We start from the raw sequence: 11524 nt of genomic DNA, 5'->3' as shown, positions 1-11524 counted from the left end.
ACTCCTCTTCACTCTTTTAGGGGTTAAAACATCCAATTCATATACTAATGTGCCTCATCACCAAATCTGATTTAAAGGGTTTCTGTTCTTGTTATCAGTGTTTGTTTAAGCAGGGAAACTGTTCAGTTCTGTGTGTCAAAATTGCCTGGTGTTTTTATGCTATTGCCTATTACCTGACACTGACCAAGTGGTTTTATCTTGGACAAAATGATATCCCTTTGCCACTGGAATTCCAGAACACTTTTGGCCAATTTCCTTTTTTGTTTTAAAACCCAAAGTGTGCCTAAAAACTTTTGTTTATGTGCATGTATGTGTGCACATGTTCAACATAATCTCAGTGTAATCCATAAAAGCTGTTATTATGGGGTCATTGTTCTAGTTCTTGCCACTGATGTTTCCTGAAATGTATGTTCCTGGACTGCAATTGTAAATTTGGTGTTAAACAAGTATTACCAAGTATACTGTTTGTTAAAAGTAAATATCTTTGTCAAGGGTAGTAGTAAAAAGATTGAGATGCAGCTCAGCTCCTAGCCAGCTGAGACCCAGAACACTGTAAAGTCTACTCCTAGATGGTGAGCAGACCCTGCCCAGTACCTGCATTATCTAGGCAACTGGCACACCTGGAAGAGGTCACATTCCCGTCCGCTGAGGTCACTTCTGGATCCAATATGGCCACAGCTTTTTGCCACCTGGGCCCACCTCCTTACCTGGTCCCACCTCCTTTTACCTTGGCCTTTCCCACACCTTTCACTGCCCCTACCCTAGATAAAGCCTAGCCTAGGGACAGATGCCCTCTTTCTCATTCACATGGAGTGCCAACCTGGCCTGGTTCCAGCCAGAACAATGAATAAACTTACCCCTTATCTGAAAATACCAGGTGTGTGGTGTTCTAACTCAATGGCCTCTTCTTTAAAAACTTAACAAACATCAGTAAGGAGATAAGGGAATATAACTAAAGAGGAAAGCTAGTAGAGTAGATCTTGGAAAGGAAAACTCCAGAAGGTTCTAGTAGGGGGCGGATGGAATGAGTATGTTGTGAATTCTTAACTGGTGTGTAATCAAGCTAGCTATGTTTGAAATACTGATGTTGAAAGCATTATGCTCACCTTTGGTCCTCAGCTCCACCCAGACCAGGTCTGCCCAGATCCATCTGAGCTACTATGTACCTCATGTCCTACCCCCAGACCCTGCTGCTAGCTACAGCAGAGGCTGCCATGCACTCTCTCTCCGGGGCAAATATGGCTCCTCTAATAAACCTTCTAGGAACCTTTCTCCTGGGACCCCTGGCATGGATGTGATGGATCCTTTCATTCATGCTTTCTGATGCAGCACCAGCATGTCATTCTTTTTGTCAAGTGTCTTTAACCAGTCTAGGTATATATTTGTAAGCAACCCAGCAGGAGAGGTGACAGTCCATCTGAGGGACACGTTCTAGCCCAGATCCTGCCTGGACCAACCTGTGTAGCTGCCTCCACCATGGCAAAAGCAGACTGGACTCTTGCCTGACTCCATCACGGCAGCTGATTCCTTGTGACAGACTGCTTTAGATTTACACAAACTAAGAGTCTTCCGAGACACTCTCTGTTTGCCCATGTCATTCCTATCCACCAGTCCTGCCACCTTCTCAGCCTTTTTCCTGATCTTAAGTTTCTGGTTTTTTGGTCGGTGGTGGGGCTTGAACTCTGGGTCTGGGCACTGTCCCTCAGCTCTTCCACTCAAGGCTAGCGCTCTACCACTTGAGCCACAGCGCCACTTCCAGCTTTCTCTGCTTATGTGGTGCTGAGGAATCGAAGGGCCTCCTGTGTGCAAGGCAAGTACTCTACCACTGAGCCATCTTCCCTGCCCTCAAGTTTCTGTTTCACAGGCTTACGGCCCTCACTCAGGACCTGGGAGCAAGTGAAGACTCTTGAAAAAAATGGAGACTGGGAAAGGAATAGGCTGGATTCCATCTTCCACAGGTGAGGACTGTTTATTGAGATAGATAAGCAAGGAACACAACCCCTCCTAGGGGTTGGAGATTGTGGGTCGAGTCTGTCCTATTCCTTTCGTTTCCCTCAAATTTCTGTGTGTAAGAGAGAGAGAAGGAGAGAAAGGGGGGAAGGCTCAAGCTGGTAATACTAGCTATTCAGGGATTACAGGCATGAGTGACCAACATATTTGAATTTCTTTGAGTTTTATCACGTATGTCAGTATTGGGGCTTGAATTTGGGGTCTGGATGCTGTCCCTGCACATTTTCGCTTAAGGTTGGTGCTCTACCATTTGAGCCACAGCTCCAATTCTGGTTTTCTGGTGATTTGTTGGAGATAAGAGTCTCCTGGACTTTCCTGCTTGCACCGTGCTCTTCAGATCTCAGCCTCCTGAGTAGCTAGATAAGAGACCTGGGCCCCAGGGACCCAGCTCTGAGAGTTTAATTGCAATATTTTCTCAGAGACCCTGTGAACTCTGTCTGCATTTTAAGGTGTCTTTACATATCCTTGCTCATGGCTATTAATCCTCTCTCTCTCTCTCTCTCTCTCTCTCTCTCTCTCTCTCTCTCTCTTTCTCTCTTTCTCTCTCCCTCCCTCTCTCTCTGTCTTTCTGTAAAGCCTTCCAGTAGCATCCTAACTCCTTTAGTCCCAGCTACTCAAGAGGCTGAGATCTGAGGATTGTGGTTCAAAGCGAGCCCAGGTAGGAAAGTCTGTGACACCCTTATCTCCAATAAACCACCAGAAATCCTGAACTGGAGGCATAGGTCATGTGGTAGAGCCTCCAGCCTTGAGTGGACAAAGCTAAGCCATGAATTCTTGAGTTCAAATCCCAGCTCTGGCACACACACACACACACACACACACACACACACACACACACACACACACACACACACACACACACACACACACACACACACAACCTGAAACGCAGTAACAAATGATTCCAAAGTAAGCAGTGGTGGTCAAGTTTCCCATGTACTGAAAGAAGGAAATGATTTTATTGGGAAAATGTTGTCAGCTTAGTTCTCTTGAGCCAAAACAGAATAGCTGACATTATGGGATGGAAGTCCTTGTGTACAACTTCTTAAGGGAAGTAAATGATAATGGCGGGAAAGTGCAGAGATATAAGTGGTAGCTGTCCTTGTATCCTGAAATTCCTCTAGCAATTATCTGGTGGATTTTTTGACTGTTTTTTTGTTTGTTTTAGAACACTGGTCACAATTGATGAGCACACTTGGACAGACAGATGCTAAGAAGAATACTTCTGGGTTTGGGAACACCCTCTTTCCCTGGGTGGGGGGGGGAGGGGTGGCAGGGAGAGCATCTGCCTTGCAGAAGTCCTGGGTTGCTCCTGGGCAGAAAATAGGGGCCCTCCCTAGGGTTCCACACCCGGTGTCAATTTTCCCTGACTCCTCAGGTTCTGCTCTACAACTTGGGGTACACCCATCCAGATGACTAGATCTCCAAGATTCTCCCCCATGAGGGGCCGTGTCTCTGCAGCTGTTGGCAAGAAGTGGAACTGGGCAGCTTACTTGCTTTATCTGGATTATACTCACACACTGCCTCCTCAGCCTAGAAACCCCAAACTGAGAGTCAAGTGTGGTGAGACACATGGACGGGGCCAACGATCTCCTGGGGTGCCCCATACTCTTAGACCCCCCAGATCTGGTGAAGGGAGAGTGGAGGGGTTGAGGCCCCGTGGCCCCGCCTCTGGGTGAGCTGGAGAACTCAAAGGCTTCCCCCGGGAGGCAGCCTGGGGAAAACAAGGAATAGAAATAGAAATAGTAGACATAGACATAGGAATAAATAGAAATAGGGCCTGTGGGGCAGAGTGTGACCTCTGGGGGCCTCCAAGATAGGGAATTGAACCCAAGACTTTACAGCCACATGCACGGTACTGTGGCTCACGCTTGTAATCCAATCTACTCAGAAGATCTGAGATTCAGGGTTCAAAGACCACCTGGGCAGGAATCCATGAGACTCTATCTTCCATGAGCAAGCAAAAATCCAGAAGTGGGGCTGTGGTTCTAGTGATAGATTGCCAGCCTTCCACACAAAATTTCAGGGACAGTGCCCAGGCCCTGAGTTCAAGCTCTAGAACACACACACACACACACACACACACACACACACACACACACACACACACACACACACACACACACACACACTATACCAGATGTATTTGTTCCACAACAGCCAGGGGTAGACAACACTTCGATCTTTAGGGTGCGGACACAGGCTTCAGGTTTAACAGGGGAACTTGGGGGACAGTGAGGAGAAGGAGGAGAAAGGCCTGTAAAGTGATCACAGCCCCAGGCTCAGGTGTGTTTAAGGGTGCTGCGGGACGGGGGTGCTCCAGTGTTTCATGGCCACACTTGCCCCTGCCCCTGGTCCTGGCCCTGGTGTGGTTCCATCATTTTTATTCCTGCTGTGCTTGAAAATAAACCATCCCCTTCGCTGAGTACCATGTGCTGCTCTCTCTTTTCTCAGCTGCCAATTTAGTTTACATAACAATATTTATTACTATTACTATTACTATTATTATTATTATTATTATTATTATTATTATTATTATTATTATAAACCAGCCACCATGCTGGCTGTGTTTTTATTTTACTGTAGCAGGTTTTGAAGTCTGGACTTTACACTGACAGTTGAGCTACATCTGCAGTGCAGCTCAGACTTTCATTAAGTTTGCATTTTGTTTAAAATATGTTATCAATATATACGTATATGTGATATACATATATTTATATATATATTTATATTACGTAATATACACAGGAAATGGAGAACTTGCACCACTAGAAGCAGCAGTATTTATCTGGAAGTGTCTTCGCACTTCCGTGGACTTAGCTGGGGTGTGTGTTGGGCGGGATCACAGCTGCTATTTATATGGGGTTTTCTCCGTTTCTCTGGCACAGATCGGCTTCTAGATATTGACTATGCCATGTGAGACTCTCTTCAGGCGTGTGAGTACTGAGTCTGCGTGCTACACTGTCTGTTTTGAGCGGTTTCCTCTCTGCTCTGGGCCGGTTTGCAGAGCTGTCCTGCATCTGGCCCTAGAGTAACCCGTGGATCTGAGCATTCTCCAGCTCACAGCTGTGTGCCTGTTACTAGTACTTAGAATCTGCTTTTTCAGTTTTGTTCTTTTCTTTGTTAGGCAACTCTATTATTCATGTCAAACTCCTATCTCTTCATGCTTTAGGAATTTATTTATTTCTGTGGGCTCATTTTTCGTGTGTGTTTTGTTTTGTTGCTTTTGTTTTAAATTTATTATTATTATTGAAGTGTGCTATCTTTGAGCTTTTCCACTCGAGGCTGGCACTGTACCATGGAAGCCACCTCTCCTCCACATAACTTTCTGGCGGTTATGGAGTTTTGGGGGGTTAAGGAGTAGAGCAATTTTACAAATTTTCCTGTCCTAGATTCTTTTCATCCCAGATGTTCAAGATAAGATCTCAGCCTCTGAGCCTATCAGCTGCCTGTCTGGCTTCATTATTATTTCTTGAAAAAATAGATCTCAGCTTAGGTGCCCAGCTTATTTATTATTATTATCATTATTATTATTATTATCATTATTATCATTATTATTACTATTATTATTATTATTTTAACTGAGCTCAGCTGGGAATTCTCCCTATCACCCAACCCTCCCTCCTCCCCCCTCCCCATTGTTCTATCCTGGAATGTGTGGTTTAAATGGGTGGAAATTGAGAGGCACCTGGGCATTGTAAAATCATTCTGAACCTATGGATCATGTCATTTGTAATGAATTGTTCATATCCTAATTCCTCTCCTGGGTTAGTTTTGTTTTCTTTTCTCTCTCAGGTATAGGAACGAGGAAAGGGCTCTGGTTGTTAGGAAGTGTGTTTGCATAGCTCTGATGTGATTGTAGCCAGCTCCAAGGTTACATCCATGAGTCATAGGCCCAGTCGTCCTGCCTAAAAAGAGCCAGGAGGAAAAAAAATGACATCTCTGGAAACTTCAGTGGGAATGTTACAGGGAGATTTCTCTTCCACAGAGGACTCAGAAAGCAGGAAAGCAGGTAAGCAGGTAACCCCATTCATGAGTCCCAAGGCAGACAATTCCAGGTCAGGCTCCTTAAGGTTGCAATCTGCCACAAAGGCAGCTCAGTCTGGGATGGAGGGAGGGAAGGTTGGATCTGGGATGTGTGACTTGAGTTGGGGTAACATTTTTGTGGCTAGAGATGAATGGGAAGTGGGCTGGAGGGGAGCAGAGGTGTGTTTTTGTTACTTGATTCCTCCTCTTTCTTTATTCTTCCTCATCCTTCTCTTCCCTCTTCTTCCTCTTTTTCTCTTTCCCAATTAGTTGGTGCCTAACTTCATTTACACTGGGGCAGGATTGCAAACTAGTCATCATAATCTTGCAATGTATACTGCAACCCTTGCAAAATTTGTCCTGAAGCAGGGCTTTGGTGATTCATGTCTGTCATCCTAGCTACTCAGGAGGCTGAGATCTGAGGATCATCGTTTGAAGCCAGCTCAGGTGGGGAAGTCGTGAGACTCACCTCCAGTAAATCACCAACTAGCTGGGCTCAAGGCCTGGCTGTAGAGGTCAAGTAGCAATCCTGAGCAAAAAGACTGGCTCAAGGCACTAGTGTACACACACACACACACACACACACACACACACACACACACACACACACACACACACACAGAACTAAGTTAGCAGGAAATTGTGGGTGACACAGTTAAATTATCATCTGTTGATCTCTTGAAGGAAGTCACAATAGTAAATTTAGTTCTTTTGGTAAGATTCTTGAAAAAAAACAAGGTGTTGGGGTTTTTTTTCTTCCTCATGCTCTAGTGCTTGCTTTAAACTGAGAGCCAGAAATCCAGCAAACACAGGGACGGGCTAGAGTAAGTACAAAAGAAATTGCAGGAAGCTTCTGTGTGCAGGCAGCGGTGCCCATGACTTTTGGGTAAATGTGGAAGGTAACTGGTGAGGAGGGTAAACAGGCATACCTGCTTAGAAATGTCCTTAAATGGTTGGGCCATTGGTGTTTCCAGAAAGAAGGCGTGCAAGTTCCATTCCAGCTGGAGTCCCTGTGTGTTTGGTTTAATGTGACAATAAAATACTTATATAAAGATTGCTCACTGTTTATATATATAAAACATGTATCATAACATATCATACACATGTTTTATGTAATATATGATACAAAATAATATGGTATATAGATATCTAACAACATAATATACTACATTACATACATGCTATAGCTTATAGCATATATACTATGATATACAGTATATATACTCTATATTATGATACATAATATAGCATCATTTAGTATATATGATATGCTCTATATCATACATAGAATTCATATTTTATATTGTAAAATATATATCATACTGTTATATTTTCTATTGTTTTTAATTTTATAAGTTTTTGTATCTTATTACATATATTTTTATTTCATGTTAAATATACTTCATATCATATAGTATAATATATGATATATAGTGGATAGTACTCTTATATTATATCTTATATAAAATAATATGTAGATTATCTGACTATATTATACTTTACATAATATATCTTTTATTGTAATGTTTATAAGATAAAACACAATATGTATATATAATTATAATATATGACATAATGACCATAGTATGTAGTATAAGAGTATATATAGTGGAATATTATCTAGTGGAATACAGTATAAAGTTATATCATGTTATACACACTATATATTAATGAGAGCATAAACTAGATAGTATGTCATGTATTATGACAAATTTATAGCAGCTATCATATACCATATGATCACGCTGGCGCTTGAACTCAGGGGCTGGGCGCTGTCTCTTAGCTTTTCCTCTCAAGACTGTTGCCCTACCACTTGAACCACAGCGCCACTTCTGGCATTTGCTATGTATGTGGTGCTGAGGAATCAAATCCAGGGCTTCATGAAGTGGGGACTGTCTCCCTTCTATGTCTTTCATTAGATTCAAATCTCCTATTTCTATGTTTCCAGTGAAAGATATCCCAGGAAAATGCCTAGGAATTTTGTCACCCATCACACCCAGAAAATATTACTGCTCTGTGCTCATTAATGCTGTTCTGCTTGCAACTGTACTTGGACTTGTTGCTGTGCTTATGGCAGGTGAGTCGCTTCCAATGCAGAATGTGCGGGTAGCCCTGGGGTCTGGGCAGGGGAAAGGAATGGTTGATGAGCAGCTAATCCATTTTCTCTGCGTCAGTGAACAAAACAGAAAACCGTATTCCGGAGACAAGGCTGTTTTCCTCTTGCCCAAGAGACTGGATTGCATTTGGGAATAAGTGTTATTATTTTTCTGATGATATAAGGAACTGGACGTCCAGTCAGGCCTTCTGTGCATCCTTTGGTGCCAATCTGGTCAAGTTTGACAGCAAGGAAGAGTTGGTAAGAAATGCTTTGGGGGCTCTTCTTTTCTGTGACATGCTAAAAGACACCCTGAAATTGGACAGGTTGTATAAGGTGGAAGCTAAAACAGAATGAAGGGCGGTTGTCAGTGGCTCACACCTATAATCCCAGCTCCTCAGGAGGCTGCGATCTGAGGATCATGATTTCCAAGCCAACCTGTGCAAGAACCTCAGTGAGACTCTTGTCTGTAGTTAAGCAGCCAAAAAGAGCTGGAATGAGAGCTGTGGCTCAAGTGTTAAAGCCTTGAACAAGAGAGCTCAAGGACAAGGCTGGGAATGTGGCTTAGTGACAGAGCACTAGTCTTGAGCAAAAGCAGCTCAGGGACAGTGCCCAGACCCTGAGTTCAAGCCCCAGTACCGGCATATACACACACATGAAAAGAAAAAGGCAAATAAGTAATTACACCTAATAAATAGCTACTTAGGAGGCTGAGAAGTGAGATCACAGTTCAAAACCAGCCCCTGGCCTGGGGGAAAAGAAAAGGAAAAATAAAACCATCTGAAAGATAAGGACTCATATTTTCAACTTACTGTGTTTGTTACAGAATTTCTTGGAAAGACACAGAGATTTGTATGACCGTTGGATTGGCCTTAGAAGAGAATCTCCACAGCATAGTTGGAAGTGGACAGACAACACCAAGTTCAGCAACTTGTTTGTATCAGCCATCTTTTTGTTTCTTTGTTCTGTGCCAGTCCTGGGGTTTGAACTCAGGTCCTGGATGCTGTCCCTGAGCTTCTTTGGCTCAAGGCTACCGCTCTATCACTTGAGACACAGAGCCACTTCTGGCTTTTTCTGTGTATGTGGTACTGAGGAATCGAACCCAGGACTTCATGCATGCTGGGCAAGCACTCTACCACTGAGCCATACTCCCAGCCCAAGCCTGTGAGACCCTCATCTCCCATTTACACCAAAATGCTGGAAGTGTAGCTGTGACTCAATTGCTAGAGTGCAAAAGCTCAGGAACAGGGTCCAGGTCCCTGAGTTCATATCCCTGGACCAGCACATGAACAAACACAAAAACTAAAACCAAAAAGCAGAATGGAGGCGCAAAAAATACTGGCAAAGCTGGGCGCCCGTGGCTCATGCCTGTCATCCCAGCTACTCAGGGGGCTGAAATCTGAGGAAAGCAGTTCAAAGCCAGCCTGGGCAGGAAAGTCCGTGACTCTATCTCCAATGAACCACTGGAAGTGGTGCTGTGGGTCAAGCGGTAGAGCACTAGCCTTGAGCTGAAGAGCTCAGCGCAATGCCCAGGCCCAGAGTTCAAGTCCCACGACTTACAAAGAAAAACAAATAACAATAAGGATGGCAAAAAAAACAAGTATAAATGGTGCCTATGTCTCATACCTGGAATGCTAACGACTCAGGAGGCTGAGATCTGAAGTTTGAGTTTCGAGGCCAGCCTGGACAGGAAAGTCAATCTCTAACGAACCACTAGAAAAATAGAAGTGGTGCTGTGGTTCAAGTGGTAGAGCGCCAGCCTTGAGCAAAAGGAGCTCAGGACTGACAAAAAGGAAAAAGAAAGTGTATACTCCAATATCAATATGTGCTATTTCTCTGTTTGTTTCTAGGACTGAGGTGAGGGGAGCTGGGGAGTGCGCCTATCTGAACGCAGTGGGCATCAGCAGCGGGCGGTTCTACACGGAGCTGAAGTGGATCTGCAGCAAGCCGAGCAGCTACGTGCAGTGTGCAGCGAACTCGGGGTCCTTTCTCCATGGGGTTTCCTGGTTGGGGCTCACGCCTCTCATCCTTACTGGGCAGATATATATGCATATATTTTATTAGAATATCTAAATATTCTGTGTAAATACAGATAGATAGGTATATGCATATATTTTAATAGAATACCGTCCTATCTGGAGGCACAAGCACCCTGACAGGACAGGGAAAGCTAGCTTCTGCAGAAAACCCTGGGCCAGAGGCAGCAGTCAGCTCCCCTTTCATACCTCATGTGGCAGGCCCTGCCCCTGGGCTCCCATTGGCTAAGCTGAGGCCTCTCTGCTCCCATTGGCTGGCTGAGCTCAGGTCCACAACTTGCAGAAGAACGTAGCTTCATAGCTCCTTAGCCATAAAGGAAGAAGAAAATAGAGTTGCCTTGGCCTCTTCCTACCACCTTGTAGGGCAAGAAACAACAGGTCTACCACAACGGTAGGGAGAAGCCTTATAATTTCTTTTTTTGTGTGTGTTTCCATAAATTTTTATTTATTTATTTATTTATTTATTTTTTATTTGTGAACATACTGTACAGAGGACTTACAATTACATGGGCAGGATAATGCGTACATTTCTTACCAAGCATTGCAGCCTCCTCCCTTTGTTTACACTTCACATCCCTTCCCAGCCTCCCACCTCCCCCCCAATCCCAACCCTTCTCCTTCCCCTCCTTCCCCTCCCCACCACCCCACCGACGTTGTAAAGCTCGTTTTGGACATGACAACTTGTACTTCTCATTGTTGCAACAGGTCCACCTGTATCCTTAAACAACTGGTTTTTCCCCATCTCCTCCACAAGTTATACTGACATCAAATATAGTGAAAGCAGGGGTTATACTGTGGGGGAGGGACATACAAAGCAACAAAGAGATAATCTTATACATGCGTTAGAAACACATACATGAAAGAAAAAAAACATTAAAATACATATCTAAGGGTTCATTTTCCTGACATCACATTATCTGACCTTTTCAGCTTGACTCATACATATACTAGATATTGCAAATAAGGGAAACCATGGGACCTATGTTTCTTTGGGCCTGGCTTACTTCACTTAATATAATTTTTTCCAAGTTTTTCCATTTCCTAACAAATGGGGCAATGTCATTCTTTCTGATGGAGGCATAGATTTCCATTGTGTATATATACCACATTTTCTTGATCCATTCATCTACTGAGGGGCATCTGGGTTGGTTCCATATCTTAGCTATGGTAAATAATACTGCAATAAACATTGTTGTGCTGGTAGCTTTAGTGTGGTCTTGTTTGTAGACATTTGGGTAAATGCCCAAAAGTGGGATTGCTGGGTCATAGGGGAGTTCTATGTGAAGTCTTTTGAGGAACCTCCATACTGCTTTCCAAAGTGGTTGAACAAGTTTACATTCCCACCAACAATGCAGTA

At 43.8% G+C, this 11524-nt stretch overlaps 1 protein-coding gene across 2 annotated transcripts; it reads left to right on the top strand.

Annotated features, from left to right (window-relative positions):
• The first annotated feature begins 4898 nt into the window (after positions 1-4898).
• Positions 4899-10619, top strand: LOC138835353 (C-type lectin domain family 2 member D11-like). Of its 2 annotated transcripts, XM_070033955.1 has the most exons (6): positions 4899-4946; positions 5806-6022; positions 7985-8113; positions 8211-8392; positions 8958-9064; positions 9982-10619. In XM_070033955.1, the coding sequence occupies exons 2-6, from the start codon at positions 5944-5946 to the stop codon at positions 10193-10195; spliced, it is 711 nt and encodes a 236-aa protein (XP_069890056.1). In that variant the 5' UTR covers positions 4899-4946; positions 5806-5943; the 3' UTR covers positions 10196-10619. The 2 variants fall into 2 exon arrangements, with proteins under 2 accessions (XP_069890056.1, XP_069890055.1); XM_070033954.1 differs by lacking the exon at positions 4899-4946 and having other exon boundaries at positions 5645-6022.
• Positions 10620-11524: the final 905 nt, after the last annotated feature.

Source organism: Dipodomys merriami, unplaced genomic scaffold (assembly GCF_024711535.1).
Source record: "Dipodomys merriami isolate MVZ:Mamm:240054 unplaced genomic scaffold, mDipMer1.0.p SCAF_233, whole genome shotgun sequence".
NCBI lineage: Eukaryota > Metazoa > Chordata > Mammalia > Rodentia > Heteromyidae > Dipodomys > Dipodomys merriami.
This window is presented reverse-complemented; position numbering and strand designations above follow the sequence as displayed.

What these genes read in the sequence shown, in the direction of transcription:
- LOC138835353 (XM_070033955.1), top strand. Translation starts at nt 5,944, where the DNA reads ATGACATCTCTGGAAACTTCAGTGGGAATGTTACAGGGAGATTTCTCT. An exon ending in TGTTGCTGTGCTTATGGCAG is followed by an intron (nt 8,114 to 8,210) that starts GTGAGTCGCTTC and finishes TCTCTGCGTCAG; the next exon opens with TGAACAAAACAGAAAACCGT. An exon ending in AACACCAAGTTCAGCAACTT is followed by an intron (nt 9,065 to 9,981) that starts GTTTGTATCAGC and finishes GTTTGTTTCTAG; the next exon opens with GACTGAGGTGAGGGGAGCTG.